Source organism: Lissotriton vulgaris, chromosome 1_1 (genome assembly GCF_964263255.1).
Source record: "Lissotriton vulgaris chromosome 1_1, aLisVul1.2, whole genome shotgun sequence".
Taxonomy (NCBI): domain Eukaryota; kingdom Metazoa; phylum Chordata; class Amphibia; order Caudata; family Salamandridae; genus Lissotriton; species Lissotriton vulgaris.
Window position 1 is genome coordinate 1323225260 of NC_141685.1, and position 25895 is coordinate 1323251154.

Consider the following 25895-nt stretch of genomic DNA (forward strand, 5'->3'; position numbering starts at 1 on the left):
TCAACCTGCGGCCCAAGGGGGTGCAAGTGCTTTTTGTATAAGAATGACATGGGCAAATGTGTTCTTAGTCTCTCTACAAGTGCCTTACAAGTCTATGTCGTTTTTCTTTTAAATGTGTCCATTCAATCACTGTGATTGATTTTACTGCAAAGTTTTTTTATTTGTGATTTGTTCTTTAAATCAGTAAACTTGATTATCAAAAAAAAACTTGGTCTGCAAAGTCAACAGTGGAAAACGGAGCCCCTCAAGGCCACCATAGCTTTGGAGGTCATTAGCCCCCACTCTAATGTGCGTGCATTTTTAGCTGTGATTAGGTGTTACTGGCACTCCATGGAGAACTAAGTTTCTATCTCTGCTCCAATCCGAAAGCACCCAATAGAGGCCAACTGGGCTGAGTGCTGCCCTGAGACTTGCAATCAGCTAAAGGAGACTATGTCTGAGATACTAGTTTCTAAGATTACCAGATACACACTTTATATTTTTCCATTGCTTTTCCTTTGCTTTAGCTTTGGATTAGGTGTTGATATATTACTGACTCGTAAAAAGAGTACCCCTAATTTGATTGGATGATTGTGAGTCATCCATTTGAAGTGTTTTGATCAGGCCACCTACTGGTAGCAATCATGCGTTGTTTGCACACATTGTTTAATGCTTTCAACAGTTCTGTGACTTCAATATTGGGACAGTCTTTGGTGGACTCTGCTGGCAATAAAGAACATCTTGTGACAACGAATATTGTATAATCTGCATAGCTAGGGTCCTGGTTTTAATGCTATATTGTTTCAAATTATTGTTTCATTGGGTGTCGTTTCACTTGCTTACCAATTTACTGTACACTTATTTTATTGCGTTGTTATTATCAAAGTGTTGAGTGCCCAGTACTCAGACTGGACATTGACATCCTTGTTTGAACTCTGATAATTGGGTGGAATCGCACCTAGACTTGCCCTGCACCACCTCTTTAGAGCTCGGCTAGGGCTCCTGTCTACCTGAATTGTCCATGACGTTTTCTGAGGCCGAATTTGGTACCAAAAACCCCAGTCATTATGGACCCTGGCCATTCTTACTTTTTGAGTGCTTGATAGCCTTTGCAGCTGCAGACCCAAGAACAAAAAAGCTGAAGAAATAAATACAAATTGACTTTTACATACAAAACAAGAAAAAAATGTAAACAGTTTTTGCCTCATAGTTCTGGAAAAAAACTCTGAACCTGGACTTTCTACTGAAAAAAATCTACCCTCGATACAGCACACTTTTTTCAGAGACCAATTTTGGAAAAGATTTTGTGATACCATAAAACTGTGCATAGTGGATTTGCTGATTTACGCCACCCAGGTATAATTTCACACAATACAACACATTTCTAAGAGTGGATTTAAGAGGGAAGGGTGGTAAGGATAACTGTTAGGCATACATGAATTGTAAAAACACTTGATGGATTAAAATTATGGAAAACGCTTTTGCCTTTAATGTGTTATTATGGGGCACATTTAGCTTTTTTGTTCATAGCTGTAGCTCAGATAAATGTTGGAATTTATAATATTGTTAATGTGCAGTGTTTGTAAAGTCTATTTTTTTAAAGTAGCATGTATACTGATTAATCCTAGACAGAAACTCCCTAGGCTTCAATTTCATTATCTGAGAAAAAGAGAAATTCTTAGAAGCAGACAAACCACCAGAAATAAGCGCTCAAAAGAAATTGAATATTTATATTTCATAGTCTTGTTTGGCTCTTTCTGGTTCCGCTGTCCTGTGTTTTGCTGCATCTGCAACTCTTTCAGCTCATTTAGGGGCTCTTGGCAACTTTTGGTGCTTTCAGCATTAGAAGAGTATCCGTTACTATTGACGGCATGTAAGAAAGAGGAAGAAAAATGAGCTTGGCGTCCCAGCCGGCAGAGTAGCGGGTGCGCGGGTGCAGCGCTGTGAGGCCGTGTTCCATGCAATCAGTGACCAGAGAGAGGTTGGAGTTGGCAATCGCGGAGGCCCCTTCGGCCATCTTGTGACCTGGCAAGAAAGAAGAGAAAAATCTGAGAAGGTGGCATAGGGATGCTAAGCAGCATTTCATTTAATTGAAATTTTATTTAATTTTTACAAATCCTTTTCTAAAGAAATGTCCATAGTTACAAAAAGTGTATGCACAAATTGGATAAAAGGTTAAGAAAAATAACCAACCGTCAAGACCAAGATGATGGAGCAGGAAAAGCTCAAAACAGTGTCTGATTGAAAAACATGTTGGAGGAACTGAAGATGGAGGTGGAGCAGACGAATAAAAAAGGTAGATTGAAAGATACAAGCTGGTATGCAGGCCATAGTAAGAAAAGAAAGATGGGAATGAACAAGACAGCATAAATTAACCAGCACTGGCAAAGTCAGTATATCTTGCTTAATTTGTTTGTTGTAAATGCTGTGATTACCCTGTTTCTTGTAGGAGTGCGGGCATCAATGGCCATAGTAGTAGTGGGCATCAGTTGTCCAATATAGGGCAAGCATGAATGGGCTATGCAAGGAAACTAAATGCCCAAAATAATTCATACAATAATGGAGCTAATGGGGGGCATTAGAGAAAGACACAATGCTTGAATCACTTGGCTGTTAATAGGTGCCATGGCCGCACACACTGCACACATCAAAGGGCATAGAAATGAGTGTCACTTTTTTTGAAAAATGAAACTAGTTCTTTCTACAGGAGTGTTACTGTGTGAAGGTAGCAGTCATATGATCATATGAACAGGCCCCCATGGCCTTTTGGTAGAAGAGCAGATCACCACAGTACTGTACTACCGAGCAAAGGGTTCACAGCAGCCACGGCCTGTGGAGGGAGTTACTGTGGGGCGGAGAGGCGGGGGAGGGGCAGGGTGGGAGGTGCTAAAAACCGGAGTATGGATGATTGAAGGTAAGTAAACAATTTAATAAATTAAACGAATTTCGTAGCGCGCCCCCTGCATCACATTTTGCGATGCAGGGCAAAATGTGAAATTTATTACATTTAGTTTTATTTATTAAATTGTTTACAGTACGGAAACTGCGTTACTTGTGATGGTGGAACATCTCCGGGCAAGGCTGGATGCTGGTCAAACGGCGGCGCTTATTTTGTTAGACCTTAGCGCCGCCTTTGACACAGTGGACCACAGCATCCTCCTGCATCGGCTCGAGGAGACTGGCATTGGCGGTCAGGCGCTGCAATGGTTCCACTCCTTTTTAGATGACCGCTCCTTCTGTGTTGCCATCCCTCCCTTCAAGTCCAATTACCAACCGCTGGCCATGGGGGTTCCGCAAGGGTCCTCGCTGAGCCCCATGTTGTTCAACCTTTACGTGAGACCGCTGGCTGATGTCGCTAGGCAGTGGGGCCTAACTTTGGTCTCATATGCCGACGACACACAGCTGGCGGTTACTCTCAGCGGGGATGCGGAAATTGAGGCCCCCAGGTTTCAGTCTGGACTGAAGGCGGTGGCTAGCTGGCTGACAGGCAATTGCCTTCAGCTTAATGCCACAAAGACGGAGGTGATGGTCGTCGGTAAGGGAGTGGAGCTGTGGGGCGACCACTGGTGGCCCTCAGAGTTGGGACCTACTCCGATCCCGGTATCGGAGGTGAAAAACCTGGGGGTATGGCTGGATGCGGGCCTCTCCTTTGTAGGGCACACTAAAAAAACTGCGGCCTGCTGTTTTGGACTCCTAAGGGGCTTGAGACCTGTTCTCAAGTTCTTTGACGCCCCAACCAGGCAGCTGGTGATCCAGGCTACTATCATCTCTCGCCTGGACTATGCCAGCTCTCTCCTGGCTGGGGCTAACCAGGCCGAGCTAACCCGCTTGCAACGGGTTCAGAATGCTGCGGCGAGGGCGATTGTTGGCCTGCCCAGATTCAGTTCGGTGGCAGGTGTCCTTCGCTCCCTACATTGGCTTCCGGTTAGGAAGCGCATTCTCTTTAAGGTTTTGTGTCTTGCCTTTAAGATCTTGAGAGGTATTGGCCCGGAAATCCTGTCGAGCTGTCTTTCCTTCTATGTTCCCACCCGTAGCCTCCGTTCCCAGGGTTTGGCCCTTGCGGTGGTCCCCAGATTCAGGCTCAGTCGCATGGGAGGCCGCTCGTTTAGGGTAAAGGCCGCGTCAGCATGGAACTCCCTGCCTGTTGAAATCCGTCTGATGGAGGACCTCTTGACCTTCCGGAGGGCTATAAAAACCTTCTTGTTTTAGCTGTTTTATTTTTATTCTCCTGTTGTGTTATGTTCTACCTTGTCTCTGCGCCGGGACGCTCCTTGGCTGGAGTATCTGTGCGCACAATAAATCACCGTAACATAACATAACATAACATACTTACCTTCAATTATCCATACACCGGTTTTTAGCACCCCCCACCCTGCCCCTCCCCGCCCTGCCTCTCCGCCCCACCGAAACTCCTTCCATGGGCCGTGGCTGGTTCACAGTAGGTGCACTGTCAACTATGCAGGATGAAATAGTGTAAGGTAATCATGTCCCCAGTGGCGGGAGCGCATGTTGTGAAAGATAAGTAAGTCACAAGCAGCTGTACTACAGGTGAAAGATTAGCCGATCCCTATGGACATGTGCACCCCGAGCAGGTGGCCAGCCCTCTCTTACAGATCATAGGCAAGAAGAGCATATCATCTGGGCCATGTGTGGGTGACATGGGTATTTAGACAAAATATTGAGCTAGAAATCCCGACTTACACATATATTGAGTTGTAAATATCCGCTATTTAACACTTTCCCTACTGTTGCACTCATTGGAGTGGGAGTAGTAATTTGAACCCCTCTGCTATCCAACACTTTCCATACTGTTGCACTCATTAGAGTGGAAATAGTAATTTTTACTCCTCCGCTATCCCTACTGTTAGCATTTACAAAACCTTAATTTACTCGCACAAAACCATAGAAATTCGCATATATAGTTAGTGGCAATAACTATATATCGCGCACCCGCAATCCACTGCTGATGATGTCACATATTACATCATTCATGACATGGTCAGTGACATCACTGATGACATCACTGATGACATCTCAAATGACATCACTGATGACATCTCAAATGACATCACTGATGACATCACTGATGACAACATCCAGTGACTGTATGTTTCTGTAAAGTTAAAATATGTCTTACATATTGAAGAATGAGTGGATGCATAAGTGTCTGGATGAAGGATTTAGTAGGTGCATGACTGACTGTATGAGTGAGTGATTAAATGTGTCTCACTGAGTGCATGGGTTAGTGAGTAAACTGTCTTAATTTGTGCATCATTGTGTCTGTTGTTCTGTAAACTGCTGCTTGTGTTGATCAGTAGCTTTATGATTAAGTATATGGGTTATTGATTGGTTGCCCAAGTATTTGTATGGGAGACTGAGTGTGCGTGGGTGGCTGGGAGGTGTATGACTCTGTGCATAGATGTGTGAGCAGTTGATTCACTAGATGTATAGGTTCAAAAGTGCATGTGGAAACAGCTGTATGGGCGGTTGACTGTGTGCATGAGTGTATTGGTGAGTGAATGGATATCTCAGTGCAAAGTAAGTACATATGTAAAACACTTTACATGTGAGAGTTGACATATATAAATAACTGTGCATAAGAGCCAAAGAATTTGTGAGTGGCTGTATGGATCATTGTGAACTTGTATCAGGGATTGTATAAGAGAGTAAATATGTGTTAGTATATGTTTGAATAAGTAAGGTGTGTATAACTGTATAGTTGAGGAAATGGAGGTGTGATTGATTCTTTGCATGACTGACTAGGTGTGTGAGTAACTCCATGGATGAGTGACAGTCTGTGAGTGTCTGTTTACACTGAGTGTATCTAAGGTTATATTAGAGTCTGAAGAGGTTCATCGTATTATCACATGAATGATGTCATCAGTGATGTGATCAGTAATGTCAAATGAGATGTCATCAGTGATGTAATCAGTGATGTCATCAGTGATGTCACTGACCATGTCATGAATGATGTAATATGTGACATCATCAGCAGTGGATTGCGGGTGCGCGATATATAGTTATTGCAACTAACTATATATGCGAATTTCTATGGTTTTGTGCGAGTAAATTAAGGTTTTGTAAATGCTAATCCCAAACTATATATGGTCTATAACCTATGGTTTTTTCAGTGAATTTCAATGTTTTTTTAATAGCAAATATCAAAAGCTGTAAAATGTATTCTTCTTTTACGCCCCCCTTGCATACATTATACCTGACGCAGGTATAATGTGGCGCAGGGTTTTAAAAAGTGACCCATCTATCTAGATGCGTCACTTTTTAAATATAGCGCAACGAGGTGCATTTTTTTACACCGCTGGTGCGATGCATCACTTTTCTGTGCGCACTCCTTACGACATTCCAGATGTGTCATATTTAATGTATGACGAATCATGTCGCAAGGAGTTACTTTCTCCTCTCATACCTTTCTGTTCTTTCTTACTCATTCTCCTTTCAATTATCAATGCACTCTATTTCACTTACTCTTTTTCATTTTTTTAAGAAAATAGCTCTTTGATGAGAATTGGAGGTAGTTCTGAAAAGAACTTTTTGGTTTTCTTCTTTTTCAAAACTGGAACAAAAACAGGGAGTGGAAACTGCTCAACAGGAGCAAAAAAAACAAAAAAATTAGGGGTGGGAAGGGCAGCGATGGTTCTCCAATGCTCGAACCATGAGCTGGACACTTTGCTCCCCATAGGTGAGGAGTTGATTGCAGTATCTGCATCTGACGACCCCATGGTTAAATGCAGGTTGAATGTTTGGCACCTGCTCCTGTGATTGCTCCCTCCCAGAAGAAGTTGCTCCTCCGGTTGATGTAGAGGCCCCATCTTTGGGAACCTCTTGTGCCAGAGCCCTGACACTTTCCCTGGAAAAATTCTGGGGGTGCTTCCTCTCCACATGCCGGATCATTGTAAAGTTCCCAAAAGAGTACTTTTTCAAAGGATTACCTCGAGACAGCTCTTCTTTGCAGATCCTGCACTGTACTTTTGGAGCATTAACCTTTTTTAGTCCATGTGGGATTATAAAAAATTTCCAAATGAAATGCTCCTTAACTTTTCGTTGAGGAGGCTGTTCATTGATGAATTCATTGGAGTCATCCTCACTGCTGGATTGTCTGGCAGCCATTGAAAAACCAAGAAATATCCTGGAGCAAAAAGGCAGGTCTTTCAGTCACAAAAGTGAAAGAAGAAGTGAAGGAAATGGGTGGGGATTTCATTCTTTGTAAAAAAAACTGTTAGCAACCAATGAAAAGTGTTATTTTAAGGTCACATGACCCGACGCGCTTACGCTGCGCGCTCAGGAGCGATTCCGGGTGCGTTTTCGCGGCGCGAACGTAGGCGCTTCCGGGGCGCAAACGCACAAACGCGGCGCAAACGTAGGCGCTTCTGAGGGTGCTTACGTTGCGTGCCGAAGTGACGTCAACAAACTTTTACGGAAATGCATAATTATTTTCCTTATCTCTACTGATATATTTATTTTTTATGCAAATTTCAGCACAAAAAAGGAAGGAGAACAGAACGTTTCCTTTGAAAATTGCCCTAGAGATGAACAATGAGAAAATCATTGAACGCATTGACTTGAAATTCATGGACGAATCACGAGACCAAGAACTTCTACAATGTGTAGAATCTGTGGATTTGTTACTTCATTATGAGGACGATAAAATGTGGGAAGTTATGTTCAGTCAAATATTAGACAGTCTATTAAATATTGAAAAAGAATCAGAAAAATCAGAAGAATAAATTTATATTTAATAATCAAAAATTGTTCGAGTCTTTAATCTTTTTTATATGTAATTCATAAACTAGTACCAAATTGATTATAATGTAAAGTCAGACTTATAGTATACTGTAAAACTTGTTTATGTTACGTAGTAAATTTCCTCATAGTTACTTCCTTTCTCCAACTATATTATCTCCAATGTGTATTTAACATCTCTTTATCATCTCCTGCCTCCATATTGTTTCGGCTTTCCAGACAGACTATGGTATGAATTCCATATACCACAATAACTTCTGAAACAACTTGCAAGATATCTACAAAGGAGACGGCGTTTATTTATTTTTACACTCTGCATTGGTACCTACATGTTGCTACGTAAATAAAAATAAAAAAAACCAAAAAAACTAACAATCAATAAACATACAATATTTAAAAAGTCTTTCATTCTTGTTTCCCTATAGTACGCTCCCTGGACCGCTTTCGAGTGCGCGTACCGGGCGCACCCCACGTAAAAAAAAACGTTTTTTTTTTAAAACCCCGCGGGGCCCTTTTAAAGCCTCCACATCAAACCTAGGGGGTCAGGGAGGATCTACTATGCCCCCTTATGGTCATTTGCCCCTTCGTTTTGGCCTCCTCTTGTCTCTCGATCCTACCGAGAGACAAGATGGCTGCCGCTACGGACTGTTTAGAATGTTGACAGACACCGGAGAGCCAATCAGCTTCGCTTCGCAAAGCTCCGTTACGCGAAAAGTACGCGAACTGGTTCGCTATCCGGGACGCTGTCACAGATATATCTGTTTTTTTAAACGTTAATTTCTCAAAATCCACTGGAGCACATATATTGAGACCCAGCAAAGGCACATCGGGCTAACAGTCCCTACAATTTTGCCAAGTTTCGTGTAAATCCATTCAGCCTTTCGAGCTAAAAGTGAGGCCAAACGCCCTATAGAAAAATGAATGGGAAAAACGCGTTTTGGGACACCTCTTTTTTCTCGGCCCCCCCTTGACAAAGCCCCCCCAAATTTTCAGGGGCTGATCAGAAACAAAATGTGCCATTTTCCTGAAAATTTCAGCCGATTCCGTCCACAAACGCCAAAGTTATTAGACATAGAATTTTCAAAAGTTCCATAGAGAAAAAATCCTAACTATATATACCTACTGGCGACCGCCAGTAGGTAATATATATATATATATATACAATACAACTATATTTTTGACATGGATATTTTTTTTATATTTTTATTCTTACCATCATAAATATGGGCTGTCAATATTTTTTACATTGATATTTAAAACTCAATATTGTGGTTTGGGGATATTTTAGGTGTTGATATTCGGTCAGTGAATCGGTTACATGTTGTAACACCTGGTCTTCCTGGCATGAACAACAAGGGATCTGGTGGGACAAGAGCAGTTCACCAGGAACACATACACATAAAGATGGTCATTAGTGCCATGTGAGCCAACATCCGGTCTGTAGTGCATTGTACAATATGAAAGCAAGTACAGGAACAGAAGGCCTATGTAGCTGTGTGCAGTAAATGAACATTGGTCAGTGGAGCAAGTCACCAAAGGCATTTTGCAAAAATTGCAAGTCATGATTGCTTTGGACAACAGCGGATTGCATCAATCAGCCAGTCCAGCATTAGCAGCTCTGCATTGGCTACCAGTTCAAAGTAGAATGCAGTTCAAGGTGCTATGCTTTGCTCATCAGGACATCCATGGGAAAGGCCCACTCATCATACAAAAGCTGCTAATCCTCTCTTCGCTGGGTAGGGCCCCACGGTCCAGTAAGCAAAGGCTTTGATGGCACCCAGGGTGAACAAAGCAAGAAGCGGCAGCTGCTCTTTTGTGTATTTTGTTCACAAACTCTGTAATGCCCTTCCTGCCTCTCTAAGACTTCAACAGTTAGAAATCTGCTTCAGAAAACTGCTTAAAACCCATCTCTTCTAAAGCTCAACCTCTAGTCTATGGTCATGCAGATAGCTGATGGTGATGATGCGGCAAGCGCTGTGAGACCTGGTCTGGTAGCTACGCGCTATATAAAAACGTCTGAATTGAACTGAATTGAAGGTAGAAGAGGATCATGTGCAGCAGGAGATTGTCTACAAGAGCAGGATACTAAGGCCATCTACAGAAAGAGCAGGTGACCAGGATTCTTTCAGCAAAAGGGCATCTATAGGCAGACAGGCAACTTCAGCTAAGTGGAGGATTAACTCATATAGAAGAGTAGTTAGCGCTAAACTAAATAAAGTGGCCCACTTCAAGAGGCCCACTGCACACTCTCACAGGGGCCTCTGAAATTCCGACAATCCATTCTGTAAAATGACAGTAGCAGAAGACACTCAATCCAGTAATCTTATGGGGGAAGACCGGGCCTCGAGGTACTACCCATGCACTGCAGGAGCTAATGTTGTGTTCCTGGCAAGAAAATGTCACCATAGCCCTGTAGCAGATCATGTTCAAGAGGAGCAGCTAATTGACATGAACAGAAGGTGCACATGCATTCTTTTGCACTACATTATGCTGCTGTGACTCGGTGGTGAGGAAAGGCAGAATTACCAAACAGACTAAAATGCAAACCAGCCACTCCAAGATGACAGTGATGGAGCACTGCTTCGGTTTTGCACCTGTGAGCTTTTTTGTGAAGGAAGACTTGTATTACATATTGGATGGTATTGTGGCATTTTTATTGCACTTATGACCCCTATGTGGGATGCTGACGCTCTTGTTCACACGGGTAACACTATACAGTGTGTGTTTATGTGGTGAGAAGAGTGTTGTCTTTGATTTGAGTCAATGTGTGGCCACTGAGGTGAGTTATCATGTTTTGGGATGCAGCATTTAATGGACCACAGTGTCATGGATGAGGAAGTGTAATAGACAGACATGCATTTTTATGATAAGTGTTATGTTGGCATTTCTGATTAGCTCTACAGATCCTATAACTGTGTTGGTAGTTTATTAGGTCTCACCTAGGCAGTGCATACGCTGTCTCTTCGACACATGCTTTATCTACTCTGTGGGGTCTCAGCATACTCATCGCTTTTCATTCGTTATGTCGCGTGATTTTCGAAATTCCTTGCTTTTCAGTGGCAAATCATTGTCATTTATCCTTCCTTCTGGTGTGTTGTTCCCTCCCATGGACACTGGCCTTGTTAGATGTCTCATTGCACTTCTGGCCATCTATGTTACTTCCGGCGCACTATTTGTTTGTTGGTTTCTGGCTGTAACACAAGCGCTTGTGTTTTTAGTTGCTCCGCTCCTATTTATTGTTTTGTGACTATAAAATGAACGAGCCCGCCAAAGGAGCCAACCTCCAATAAAAGCTGCTTAATGACTAATGCATGTGGGGTACGTTTATAGAGGTGAAGGCCCCCCGGCTAGTACCAGCCTGAGCGCTGCAGGGCCCATTAGACGCTCCAACAGACGGCTTATCTTTTTAAACACAGTTGCCTCACTGTTCAATGTCTTGCAGAGCAGTGTAGACAAATCTTTTTCCAATAAAGTACAGCTCATGTGTAAAAATATATCACCGGAACACATTCTGTAGTCTGTACAATAGACGATTGCCATCGGGGGCACAAAGTTCCTGTTCTGGATCTTTATTTATGAGCCAGTGCATAATTGGAACTGTAGTCCCCATTCACCTGTTTGCCCCAAGTCCTAAACTACAATGGCTTTGTATGATGTTGGTGCTTCCAACATGCAGTTTTGAAGCGCTTTAAAGGCAAAGAAAATGTGATGTCGGGGTTGAGTTCAGAGCAATCGTTAATTTCAAATGTATAATAACAGAAAAATGCACGTGTGTGTTTTCTGTGATATCGAATATCTGTGTATGACTATTGTTCCTCTTCCTTTCCACCCACCCTCTTCTCTGTTTCTTCCTCCCCATCTCTGTTTCTCCCTCCCCGTCTCTTGTTTTCCCTCCCCGCCACAGTTCACCACTCCCACCATATTGCCAAAGCCAAAAGTTCCCCCTTGGGCGAGACCTATTGGCTTTGCCAATGCTTGTCTTATATGTTCTGAGTTTGATTTCCTGTGCTGGCTGCTGCAGAATTTATCCTACTCTGGCCTCCAATATAGCTCACCTATTACCAGAAGGAAAGATGCAAAGCTTTTAGATTTGTTGGTTGTTAAGGCATTCAAAGCAACCTTTGGGATTCCCAGATCAGTAGGCCAAGCAGGACTAAGATTAGAGTTTGGTCTTCAGATACAGTGCTTGGTATCAGAAGGAGAATTTTTAAAATGTATGTACTCTATGTTCTCATAAGATCCTGCATCCTTAGGGAACACCTGCTGGATAGAAATAGATAAGTCTACTTATGTTGTCAAATAGAGATCCCATATTTTAACGTCCCTAAGGGACATTGGTCTGCAAGTTGATCTCCAAGACTTGAAAATGCCCAATTATTACGAATGGGAATAAATCCTACAAAAGAGGCCACGCAGTTGTGGATTCAGCAGTGGCCAGACTCTAATTGTAGACTATGGGAATGGCCACAAGAGACATTGGTACATATAGTGTGCGTGTGCCCTAGGTTGATTAACACTTATACGTATATTTTCAAAACCACTATTTCTTAGGATCGGGGTTTGATCAGCTCACCAGGCACTAATCAGGTCACTATCTGGTGAATTGATCCTGTTGTTATGCCAACTTAAAAAAAATGTTATTGAAAGTTTGAGTTACATAAACAGTTATGTAGTACAGCAAAGTCATTTCGGGGGCATTCATCGAGTACAATCTTGAGTCATTCAAGCGTGGCACAGTATAGCATACTATAGTATGAGCTTCATCTGCCCCTCCATCCCCCTCGTGTGATGTACAGTGTGGCGGGCCCTGTCTTGTCTTTCTGTCTAAATTAGTCACTGTCGTCTGATATCTGTTCTGGTGGGGGGTTCGCAGATATCGCCCCGATAATGGTTCCACTTTCCCCACACCCTTGTCCATTTTTTGGGGCAGCCTCTGTGTATGTAAACAGATTTCTCTGTCACCATTGCGTGGTCCATGTCTCGACACCATTGCTGGTGTGTCGCAGAGAGTTCTGATCCCTAGCACTGTGCTATGATGCATTTGGCTAAGGTAGTCCCCATTGTCACTCGGTTCTGGTCAGTGTGATTTAAATCCGTGGGCTCCCATATGTTAAGTAAGCAGCGTTGCAAATGGGAGCACTACTTTAATAACTTGGGACATTGTGTGTAGTACCGCAGTCGAATAATGGGTGATCCGCGGACAGTCCCAGAGTGTGTGCCAGAAAGTGCGTTCGGCGCCACAGTGTCAGAGGCAGTATAGATTGTCCGCCTTACCTATCTTGTATAGTAGGGTTCTCGTGTAATAAATACGGATCAGGATTTTTTAATTGAAACAACCTAAGGGTGGATGGGATTGCTACTTCCCTCGGGGACATCAGGGCTGTTTGCCAATCGTCCTCATCAAGGTCTCCCACCTCTGCCTCCCATTTCCTTTTCAGAGCTACTGTGGCATCTTGTTGATTGTTAATTATTTTCCGATAAGTTAGAGAGATGGCTTTTGTTTGAAGGTGATCCGTGAGTAATCTGTCCTCCAATGGGGAGGATTCGGGTAACTGTGTGTCCGTAGGAATCGCTGCTATTAAAGCATGTCTGATCTTGGCATATCTATAAGTTTCGGTGTGGGTTAACTTGTACATGCCTTGGTGTTGAGTAAAGGGTACAACTCCACCTTTCTCCCAAAGGTCCCCCAGGCTATATATGCCTATTAGGTCCCATTGTCAGAATCCCTCAGTGTTCCGTAGCCTCCCGAGTTTCCGGGTGTCCCACAGTCGCGTCGCGTGTGTAAGAGTCCCCTCCCATCCCATCGCTCTTTGTGTCTCATGCCCGATTTGTAGTGTATGGGCTGTGGGGCCCTTGTTGTGCGATTTCTTAGCGCTGTTGTATAATGCTTCCATTATCCCTTCAGTGTCAAGGAGGTGGTGGTCATGCGGAGGGCCCGGTCATCTTGCGGTACATGAAGCCATTGGTTTATTACAGTCAGTTGTGATGCCCTGTTATATGTCTGAATGTGTGGGAGGTCGATCCCTCTATCATACCACCCCTTAACCAGTTTTTTCATGGTGATACGAGCTGTTCCGCCATCCCAAAGGAGTTTGGCCACTTCGGCATTTATCAATGCAAAAAAGGAAGGGGGGGATACAAAAGGGGGTATTCTGTAGGACATATAAAAATACGGGCAGTGCCATCATTTTGAAGAGGGCTGCTCTGCCCAGTAGGGTGAGTGGTAAAGAACGCCAGTGTTTCACATCTCGGCGGAAGCGGGCCAGGGGTTTCATGAGATTTTCTTCTGTGAAGTGCTTAGCTTGGGGGGGGCGATATATATTCCGAGGTACATGAAACCCCATTCCACTATCTGAATTTCACAGTTTCGCTGAAGTTTTGGGGGGGTCATGAAGGATATACACTGATAACATTTTTAAATGTAGCCGAAATTTTTTTGATATAACAAGTCTGAGATGTATCGTATTTACTTCACTTGAACCAATGAGCTTTTTATAGATATTTTTCATTTTCTGCTAGGGAGAAAATTAGATCTGTAATAATATTTGCCCTGTTACAGTAATAATTGATGCACTTTATTATTGTTTCTATACAATGGAATGATTAATTATGTTACGTTGGCACTTTAAAATGCAATATGTGCAATATTCTTGGATAATAACTAGTGATGTACTATTATTGCATGTTATCCTTGTCTTTATATGTTATAATTAGTAATTATTGAACATTGGCACTTTAACTGCAATATTTGCAATTATTTCTTTTTGCATAATTTATGCATCACTCTATGCCTGAAAGGGTATATTTTTGACTTATACTGGGTGCTTCCTTGTGTCTGGACAAAGCTATACCTCTCTGAAGAGCTCTAATGGGAGTGAAACATGTGTCAGGGGTTGCTTTTATTCATTTCACGTTGGCTTGGTTGGTATTTTACCAATTGAAATCTGTAATACTGTGGCTGGAATGGTAAAGGCTTTTGATTTTGGAAAAGGGGGTGGTGATGGACAGAGTTTCTGAATGATGCAGAATACTCTTACCCAGTCAAGAGATCAGGGCTTGATCCATCACCGTTTTTTAGCTCACTGCACCATCCCAGCTCAGAACCTGGCTACATGCAAATTAGTCTGTTCCTGTCCCAGTGCATGATGGGAACAGGGCAAACCAAACTACCAAGCCAATTCTTATACTGGGAAGGAAACAAGCTTCCGGGGACCGGTTTCTGGCATTTCAGCCGTCGTCGGCCCGGCTTGCTTGAATCCTGATGGTGCAATGAGCAAGGGACTCACGTCTGAGTATACCCTCCCACACATAGTGTGGACAAAATCGATTTTGGAAAAGGGGGTGGTGATGGACAGAGTTTCTGAATGATGCAGAATACTCTTACCCAGTCAAGAGATCAGGGCTTGATCCATCACCGTTTTTTAGCTCACTGCACCATCCCAGCTCAGAACCTGGCTACATGCAAATTAGTCTGTTCCTGTCCCAGTGCATGATGGGAACAGGGCAAACCAAACTACCAAGCCAATTCTTATACTGGGAAGGAAACAAGCTTCCGGGGACCGTTTTCTGGCATTTCAGCCGTCGTCGGCCCGGCTTGCTTGAATCCTGATGGTGCAATGAGCAAGGGACTCACGTCTGAGTATACCCTCCCACACATAGTGTGGACAAAATCGATTTTGGAAAAGGGGGTGGTGATGGACAGAGTTTCTGAATGATGCAGAATACTCTTACCCAGTCAAGAGATCAGGGCTTGATCCATCACCGTTTTTTAGCTCACTGCACCATCCCAGCTCAGAACCTGGCTACATGCAAATTAGTCTGTTCCTATCCCAGTGCATGATGGGAACAGGGCAAACCAAACTACCAAGCCAATTCTTATACTGGGAAGGAAACAAGCTTCCGGGGACCGGTTTCTGGCATTTCAGCCGTCGTCGGCCCGGCTTGCTTGAATCCTGATGATGCAATGAGAAAGGGACTCACGTCTGAGTATACCCTCCCACACATAGTGTGGACAAAATCGATTTTGGAAAAGGGGGTGGTGATGGACAGAGTTTCTGAATGATGCAGAATACTCTTACCCAGTCAAGAGATCAGGGCTTGATCCATCACCGTTTTTTAGCTCACTGCACCATCCCAGCTCAGAACCTGGCTACATGCAAATTAGTCTGTTCCTGTCCCAGTGCATGATGGGAACAGGGCAAACCAAACTACCAAGCCAATTCTTATACTGGGAAGGAAACAAGCTTCCGGGGACCGGTTTCTGGCATTTCAGCCGTCGTCGGCCCGGCTTGCTTGAATCCTGATGGTGCAATGAGCAAGGGACTCACGTCTGAGTATACCCTCCCACACATAGTGTGGACAAAATCGATTTTGGAAAAGGGGGTGGTGATGGACAGAGTTTCTGAATGATGCAGAATACTCTTACCCAGTCAAGAGATCAGGGCTTGATCCATCACCGTTTTTTAGCTCACTGCACCATCCCAGCTCAGAACCTGGCTACATGCAAATTAGTCTGTTCCTGTCCCAGTGCATGATGGGAACAGGGCAAACCAAACTACCAAGCCAATTCTTATACTGGGAAGGAAACAAGCTTCCGGGGACCGGTTTCTGGCATTTCAGCCGTCGTCGGCCCGGCTTGCTTGAATCCTGATGGTGCAATGAGCAAGGGACTCACGTCTGAGTATACCCTCCCACACATAGTGTGGACAAAATCGATTTTGGAAAAGGGGGTGGTGATGGACAGAGTTTCTGAATGATGCAGAATACTCTTACCCAGTCAAGAGATCAGGGCTTGATCCATCACCGTTTTTTAGCTCACTGCACCATCCCAGCTCAGAACTTGGCTATATGCAAATTAGTCTGTTCCTGTCCCAGTGCATGATGGGAACAGGGCAAACCAAACTACCAAGCCAATTCTTATACTGGGAAGGAAACAAGCTACCGGGGATAAAAAACGGTGATGGATCAAGCCCTGATCTCTTGACTGGGTAGGAGTATTCTGCATCATTCAGAAGCTCTGTCCATCACCTTTTCCAAAATTGATTTTATCCACACTAAGTGTGGGAGGGTATACTCAGACGTGAGTCCCTAGCTCATTGCACCATCAGGATTCAAGCAAGCCGGGCCGATGACGGCTGAAATGCCAGAAACCGGTCCCTGGTAGCTTGTCTCCTTTCTGGTGAAGAATCGGCTTGGTAGTTTGGTCTGCCCTGTTCCCATCATGCACTGGGACAGGAACAGACTAATTTGCATGTAGCCAGGTTCTGAGCTGGGATGGTGCAGTGAGCTAAAAAACGGTGATGGATCAAGCCCTGATCTCTTGACTGGGTAGGAGTATTCTGCATCATTCAGAAGCTCTGTCCATCACCTTTTCCAAAAATGGTAAAGGCTTTTGTCATTTTACAGCTCAGCATGGATTTCACTGTGCTAGTCCTATGCTTAAATATTTTGCTGTAGAAATGGCAAAAGACTTTGTCCCTCTCTATCTCGCCATGGATGGCACTGTGCTTATCCTAAGCTTAAAGACTTTGATAGAAAAGCAGATATTTGAGGTGAGCATATTTAGAGGGTCGCTGGTGTTGAGTGTGCACTATAAAGGAGCTGCTTTTCACTAAACTTGAGAACTAGCCAGAGTTCTCTGCTTCTTTTTTGCATATATATATATATGCACTTTTAAAGATCTTTTCATTATGAACTTCTTTTTGGTGAAAATTTCTTGTTGATTTTAATGGTTCAAATCTGAAGTCCTTCCTTTTTGTATTTTCACATACAGAGGTGATTTTATTCTTGAATGAAGGCTCTGGGAGAAATCTTTTACAATGTAGTAATGCTGTCTTTGGTTCTGTGATATGCACTGCCACTTTGGAATAATGCTTTTGATTGTGCAATTTGAGTGGAATGTTTACATTTATAAAGTACTGTACTTTGATGCAAAGGCACTTGCACTTTTATAATGAGACCAAGGAATCCCTCCAATGCTATGTAATTATATATCATAGGAGGATGGTGTGTAGATATGAATTCCTGTGAGAAACACAGTAATATTTGCACTTTATTTGAAATATTTAGTACCTCTTGAGCACTAGCACTTTGTCATTGTTCATGTGCAATATCCAGTCGATCTGTTTACAGAATGTATTTATCTGTTGACCAATGCACTTGCACTTTATGTTTTTAATAAGGTAGAATTGTTTGACAGCATTACCATTAGTATAACTCCCGCATGTTGTAGTAACGTAACTTGATAATTAGAGCCAGGACGATTTCTCATGAGACTAGACTGTGCTAAATTTAATACAGCGACTTTTTCTGGCTATATATATGACTAAGGATAACAATTTTTCTCTCACACAAAAGAATGGGTTATGCTCTATTGAAATAGGCACTTGCCTTATTTTAAATTCACAAACATAAGAATTTTTTGTTTGCATAAAGGAGCCAATACGTTTCTGTTGAATGAAATATGCACTTGCACTTTGTAAATTGTGAACGTTACATCTAATAGATAGTGATACATATATGTATATATCTCTTCTATTTTGATCATTTTTTACAATTATCCCTTTGAGAATGCTTTGTTGTGGGAGGTCCGGTAACAAGATATTCACTTTGATATCTATGTTTCTGAAAATGTCAAGATGGCCGCTGTGTTTACTCTAACAGTGTTTTACCCTGAGTCCTTTTACTGTTTTAATCACCCTGTGTGTGTGTGAAAAGGAAAGCTCAGACCAACGCAAAAACATTGTGATCAAGGGAGCTTGACTCCCGAAACGCGTTGATGGTACATGCTTAAATAAATAAGCTTTTGATAAAAACCTGCTCGTGAGTGCCTGGATGCTTTCAGTTTTAAAGACTGTGGAATCTGGAATCTTATCCTGAATATATATATTGCTCCCATAGACTGGACTATGGCAGGGTCCCAGATGATGTTAGAAAAGGACATTGTCAGGGTTTTTCCGGGTGGCATTGAAGGCGCTAAATTTAAATCAACACGCACGGAAGGCTGCAGTAAACCACATGGCCCAGCATGCAGCATTGAAAAGAACAGCTGAAATGCGGTACCCAACAAGGGGTTAACAAACGGAAGCACCGACACACTCCTGGCCGTGTGTGTGAGCTGTAATCACCTTTTCTTGCGGCGCCTTCTCCCTGACGAAGCTCACAGTGGTGAGCGAAATGCATTGGAGCCAAACAGAACCATGCCGCTTTTAAAAAGAAATAAATGCATTTTTAAAACTGGACTAAGGTCGCGACTCATTTTCCTTCTCGTGTGGAGGGGCTGCTGGAATACATATGGGCCAAGGTCCTTCCCAAGAGAAACGCATCGCCCTCAAAGAGCGCCATTCACACCCGAACTTGGACCGCCTTGCTGAACGTGTAAAGCACGAAGGGCGTGAGGTGCTCCCATAGACTGGACTATGGAAGGGTCCCAGATGATGTTAGAAAAGGACATTGTCAGGGTTTTTCCGGGTGGCATTGAAGGCGCTAAATTTAAATCAACACGCACGGAAGGCTGCAGTAAACCACATGGCCCAGCATGCAGCATTGAAAAGAACAGCTGAAATGCGGTACCCAACAAGGGGTTAACAAACAGAAGCACCGACACACTCCTGGCCGTGTGTGTGAGCTGTAATCACCTTTCTTGCGGCGCCTTCTCCCTGACGAAGCTCACAGTGGTGAGCGAAATGCATTGGAGCCAAACAGAACCATGCCGCTTTTAAAAAGAAATAAATGCATTTTTAAAACTGGACTAAGGTCGCGACTCATTTTCCCTCTTGTGTGGAGGGGCTGCTGGAATACATATGGGCCAAGGTCCGGCCCAAGAGAAACGCACCGCCCTCAAAGAGCGCCATTCACACCCGAACTTGGACCGCCTTGCTGAACGTGTAAAGCACGAAGGGCGTGAGGTGCTCCCATAGACTGGACTATGGCAGGGTCCCAGATGATGTTAGAAAAGGACATTGTCAGGGTTTTTCCGGGTGGCATTGAAGGCGCTAAATTTAAATCATTATACAGATCAAAGGGAGAGAGCGGACTAGATAGGCTAGTCCGGATCCCCTGTGTTATATATGTAAATCAATAGGGACTAGCTAATTTTTAGGGAGAGTATAAGAGACTCAAGTACGTCAGACAATATAGGTAAGGAAAAACGCTGTTTTCCTTATAAAGCCCTCACCCACCGACCTAGTCGGTGGCATGCTTCATCATCGGGCCCACCACAGTGGCACCGAATGTGCCCCGGGTGTGCTTCAACGCCAGGTGACTGCGGAGCTGGTATATTGCTGAGTGTGCAGTGAAGGAGTGAGATTAGTGAAGTTTAAAATGCTATACAAGAGATCCCAGCACCCGAGGGTTAACAAATTTTAATAAACTGGGTCTCTGTTAGCAGGTTAAAAAGGCAAATGGACGTAAGTAGGAGTGTTATGATGACCTCCAACGTCCAGTGTGGTCTACATGTTTCAGCCAGTGCCTTTATATTCTAAGCTGGCTTTCCTCAGGACCAATAGGATAAGTGAAAGGGTGCAAAATAAATTATAATAAACTATATTAAGTGGTTGTGTTATTTTCTTTACTATGTGTTGCGCACGCTAAGGCGCTGTAACTGTTAGAGGGGGATTCCCTCAAGCTTAGTCTGTGTTTTCTGGTACAAAGCCTCATGGGTCGCCTGGCAGAGAAAGAGACCGAGTAGTTCGGTCTGGTTCCTCCTTGGACCTATTCGTCCTTCCGCGGCGCCCGGAAGGACGAATAGGTCCAAGGAGGAACCAGGCCGAACATGTAGACCACACTGGACGTTGGAGGTCATCATAACACTCCTACTTACGTCCATTTGCCTTTTTAACCTGCTAACAGAGACCCAGTTTATTAAAATTTGTTAACCCTCGGGTGCTGGGATCTCTTGTATAGCATTTTAAACTTCACTAATCTCACTCCTTCACTGCACACTCAGCAATATACCAGCTCCGCAGTCACCTGGCGTTGAAGCACACCCGGGGCACATTCGGTGCCACTGTGGTGGGCCCGATGATGAAGCATGCCACCGACTAGGTCGGTGGGTGAGGGCTTTATAAGGAAAACAGCTAAATTTAAATCAACACGCACGGAAGGCTGCAGTAAACCACATGGCCCAGCATGCAGCATTGAAAAGAACAGCTGAAATGCGGTACCCAACAAGGGGTTAACAAACGGAAGCACCGACACACTCCTGGCCGTGTGTGTGAGCTGTAATCACCTTTCTTGCGGCGCCTTCTCCCTGACGAAGCTCACAGTGGTGAGCGAAATGCATTGGAGCCAAACAGAACGATGCCGCTTTTAAAAAGAAATAAATGCATTTTTAAAACTGGACTAAGGTCGCGACTCATTTTCCCTCTCGTGTGGAGGGGCTGCTGGAATATATATATATATATATATATATATATATATATATATATATATATATATATATATTAAAAAAAGTGTTTGTACCTACAGGTGGGTACAAACACTTTTTTGTATATATATAAAGGGTTTATACTTACCTGTTGAATACGTACATTTACTTGTGAAACTTTTATTATGCATATACCTTTACCATTCATGCTTTTACAATGAAATTGGTTGTAAAGGCTTGCGTGGCACAGGCAAAATCATTGTAAAAATGTGCACAGTAAATGTAATGTGTGGTAATGAAGTTCGCGTTGTAACTGCTTTGTTGTAATGGTATGTGTTACAACGGAAAGCGTGGTTCAGTCATATATCCTACCCTGATCTGCATGATTCTGTTATATAGACTGTGTAAATGCCCTTACATCAATTTATCAAAATCTTTTCGCTGTACACTAATTCTGTGTGCCTGCTGTCATTTCTTTTTCAAGAAGATATCCTTGTCACTACCCACCCTTTTTTGTTGCTTCCATGGAGTGCTTCCCTAACATAATACAGGAAACACTATTTGGGGGCATATATTTATTTGTTTTATGTGACACCTCAGACATTCCCTACATATAACAAAAATGATGCTGATAATTCCTTTGTGCCACTCATTGCAGAAAGCAATGTTGCAATTGGACATGAATACCCATGATAAGGACAATTACAAAACACAGCTGGTCAGGGAACCACCCAGGCCTGTGGCAGGGAAGAAGTCATGTTTGGACACAAAGCATGTGGACAACTTTGGCTTCAGAAATAGAAGTGAAGGCGAATTAAAGATGGAATTGGAAGCCTTTGTCTTAAACCAAAGCTGGGGTAGAGAAGCTCTGGGATGCTTGTTTTGGTGGTCCATATTTCATGCTGGACAATGTTCACTCTATCTTGAAGGAGCAGGTGAGTGAGGCTTGTGATGTGCAACTTGTTTGGGGGGCGTTATGCCCCCGAGACAATTGGAATAGTCAATGCCATAGGTGACTGGGGGTGGTGAACCGAGACTCCTTTGAGAGATATTGTTAGGAGATTCCATGAAGTAGTTATCACCAATAAAGTGATGTACATATTGTAAATAATGTGCAAGAATGCTGTGAAATGTTTTAAAGTCCTGTTTGTCGGTTGTAATAAATACGACCTGAGAACTTTTATGTTCTCTAACGCAAGAACGTTGTTAGCTTGTCTGCCATTCCAGGGGTATCTTCCCACCTCACATAAGGGCGGGGGGTGAAGCCTTGGTGGGTTGATTGGAATTGGTCTTGGTACGTTCCCCCACCTGTGGACTAGGGACACCGCCAGGTGATGGCCAGCCCCAGAGACAGGTGCAGGCCGGACCGGACCGGACAGGCGACAGCCAACTGTGGCTGCCGGGTTTTAAATTTTTCGTGTGCAACCCGCAACACCAGCCATTGGCTGGCAGGAGGGTGATGGGTCAACTGGGGGAGCAGCAAAGATGGCCATGTGAGTTGAAAAGGGGGGCAGAGCTCTGCTCACCACGACCTGATTTTCGCCTGGTTCCCCTTGACAACTCCTGACACGCCTGCACTTGGGATCTTCCTTATCTTTCTTCCTTTGGACCAGCAAGAAGTTCACCCTTTTCCCACCCATCCATCACTGTAGCTAGCCTTTTTGGGTGAGGAAAAGGTTCTGGCAGGAAAGGAGTTATGTTTGGACACAAAGAAGGGGGATAACCTTGGCATCAGGAATAGAAGTGCAGGCAAATTCAAGATGGAATTGGAAGCCTTTGGCTCAAACTGTGGCTGGGGTACTGCGGTATAAAGAGAAAGGGCTTTGGATACCTGCTGCAGCAATTGTCCATAGCCTCCCACAGTACTCTATTATGTGGTCTTTGGTATGTCAATGATGGTAACTGTGCCAGTAGACCAGGCTATGGCCGGGTTGCCCAGGCAATGGCATGGTTGATTTGTGGGTCCAGATTTCATGCTGGACCGTGTTTCCTCTATCTTGAAGCAAGTGAGTTCACCTTGTGATGTGCAACTTGTTGGGGGGGATTACGGCCGAGACAATTGGAATAGTATATGCCATAGGTGCCTGGGGGGTGGTCAACCATGACCCTCGAAGCTATTGTTAGGAGATTACATGTCTTAGTTATCCCCAGTGAAGGGATGTATATATTGTAAATAATATAAAAGAATGCTAGGAAATGGTATAATATTGTGTTTATGGACTGTAATAATAACATCCTACGAATTGTTATGATCCCTCATATAAGAATGTTATTAGCTTGTTTGTCATTCCAGAGGAACTTCCCACCTCCTATGGGGGGTGGGGTGGGGTGGGGTGAAGCCTGGGGGGGGGGGGGGGGGGGGGGGGGTTGATTGGAATAGTTCTCAGTACCGTTCCATACCTGTGGGTAGACTCCGTCTACCCTCAACTCGTACCCTGGCTTTGGGTGAGTTTGTGCTTTGATGTCGCATGACGACTGTTGCTCCCCACACGACATGCGATGAACTGGGTCAGTGTCTCTGTTGGCCAGCAGGTTCCATAAGGTGTAAGGACAGTGCTAGAGTTCATTTGTATGTGTCATGCTTTCTTTTTAGGAAGTGAAAACAGTTGTTTTTAGTGGTACAGTGCAGCCAAAAAGAGCCCAAAAGAGAAATAAACATCTGCATTCTATAACCAAGAGAATCCTTAAGGCGGTGTGACGACAGCTGGGCACACACTAACCCCATTGTGCAATGCAAACACAATGTACAGCCTCTGAAGCAGCTGAGAAGAAGGAATCTGGGAAGAGGCCATACTGCTGACTGATCAGAGTTAGAGACACAATTCTATTCACAGAGATAATATTAATGTATGTCAGCATTGAGTGGAAGCTGACACGGGGCAGCTCGAGCAAGAGTGGAAATCGTATGCAAAAGAAAAAAAATGTGGATTAAATGAAGAATAAATTGTATGAGAGGAACAGGAATCCCAAAATGAGAGAAAACTGAAGGCTGTGAAACAGCCATTTGTTTTTCTTTTTAGTTGCAGTATTGAGTTATATCGGTAAATAAATAGAAAAAATGCGTGAATGCATGTTTCTTCTTTATTTTTAGCGAGGATGGGGAAGCATCAAAAGAAGTTTTAAAGCAAAGGGAAGGCAGTGAGAAACGCAGGAATAAGGCAGAGGAATAAGAAGGGAGGAGAGAACCACACAATCAAGAGAGCGACACAGAGCATGATGGGGGTTGGAAGTATACATGGGAGACAACTGGAAATGACATGCTCTCTCATGGAATGTTTCAAAATAAAAATACAATTCTTAGAGAGCGAACACTCGAAGAATACGAACTGCCAATGAGAAAGGTGATAAACAGGCTGTGCTCATTGGGATGGGGTGGGCCGGGACAAACACACAAAGCAGCACAAGCTAAAACTAACAGGCAGCAAGCGGTACACAAAAAAATATGAATGGCAAAAGGCAAACCAATAGGCCGAATACATTTCTAGGTAAGCTTCCAACATGTTACTAATATGTCTTTCACAACCTGACTGCTGTGTTGTCTGGTAGGCTTCAACCTAAAAGGCTAAAATGCCCTACACTGTGGCTTCTTAGAAACAGTTATGAATACTGAGGAGCACATATTCTGAAGAAAGTTATGGGACAGTCATGAATTTAGTCTGACAAAGAATCTTGCCAAGATGTTTCTAACGCAGAGCTGCCTCTCAAGCATGCTTTAAGAATGACGAACAGATGTGAAAGCCTAGAAGACCAAGAAAGGAGAAATGTTTAAGAATTCGAGACCAAGGAAGGCAGGAACACAAAAAGCAACATGAATCTTTTATACCTTTGTCACATCTTTGGTCAGAATCTCAGAGATTTGGACCACACCATTTCTGTTCCTTTACATTTCATTTGGTCTGCTTTGATTTAGAGCTTTTGAAAAGCCCTCAGAACTTTTTCCTTAGGTAACCCACTTAGCCTAAGGGTTGCTTCTCATTAAATGTCATCGACATATTCCTGAAAATTACCCTAGTTAAGACATTCTCAGTGTCGAAACATTAATGATTATGTTTTTCATGTTGTTAAGCACCAAATACATATATACTGGAAGTGAAGTATTAGGTAAAACCATACAAATGTTGTTAATAGCGCCACAGTGACCAAGAATTGTTTCCCCTCTGCATCGTTCAGCGTTTGAACTATAAGATAAAATGTTAGCAGTGCATCTAGGTATTGTTTGTTTTTACGATTCAGGTGAAGATAGTTTGATCCGTTTAAATGGTATGATGTCCCAAATAAGAAATGTAAATATGAATTTTGGAGTAAGAGTGAGTGTTGATCTGTGTGTGAAGTGTGGCTCACTGGTTAGAGCAGGCAGACCCTGAAGCAGAGGTCAGACCCGGGACCAGGGTTCAATTCCTGATGCGGCAGGGTCTTGAGCTCAAATGTCCATGGACTCGATAATTCTCACTTCGGTGCCTCACCTAATCATGGGTTCACACTCTGCAACTCTGGGCATTAAGCTTGCTTAATCTCCACAACGGCCCCCCTGCGGCGGGATGCCTGGCTTTCACCTTGGGGATGCCCTATAGGGGCTATCTCACAGGGAAAAACCAGGACGGGTTCCCAAGGCAAGTGTGGAGATACCCCTTCGGGGGTCGATTCTGGCGCTATATAAGAAATATAATAATAATAATAATATGTGTTATTTTATTTTTGTTACCACTCTGAAGAGCCTGACAACCGCAAAACGCCACTACAGTAGTGCATTTTGAGAATGTATAAACATAGATGATCGTGTTCAGAAGATCAG

The 25895-nt window shown here is 43.5% G+C and overlaps 1 protein-coding gene across 2 annotated transcripts in view; it reads right to left on the reverse strand.

Moving 5' to 3' along the window:
• Positions 1–1442: 1442 nt before the first annotated feature.
• The window catches only part of LOC147749086 (retinol dehydrogenase 16-like), a 94358-nt gene continuing 69905 nt past the window's right edge, over positions 1443–25895 (reverse strand). For both annotated transcript variants that reach the window (XM_086965984.1, XM_086965976.1), the window contains one exon: positions 1443–2004. In XM_086965984.1, coding sequence (XP_086822110.1) covers positions 1787–2004 — 218 coding nt within the window. In that variant the 3' untranslated portion in view covers positions 1443–1786. The remainder of the gene's footprint in view (positions 2005–25895) is intronic.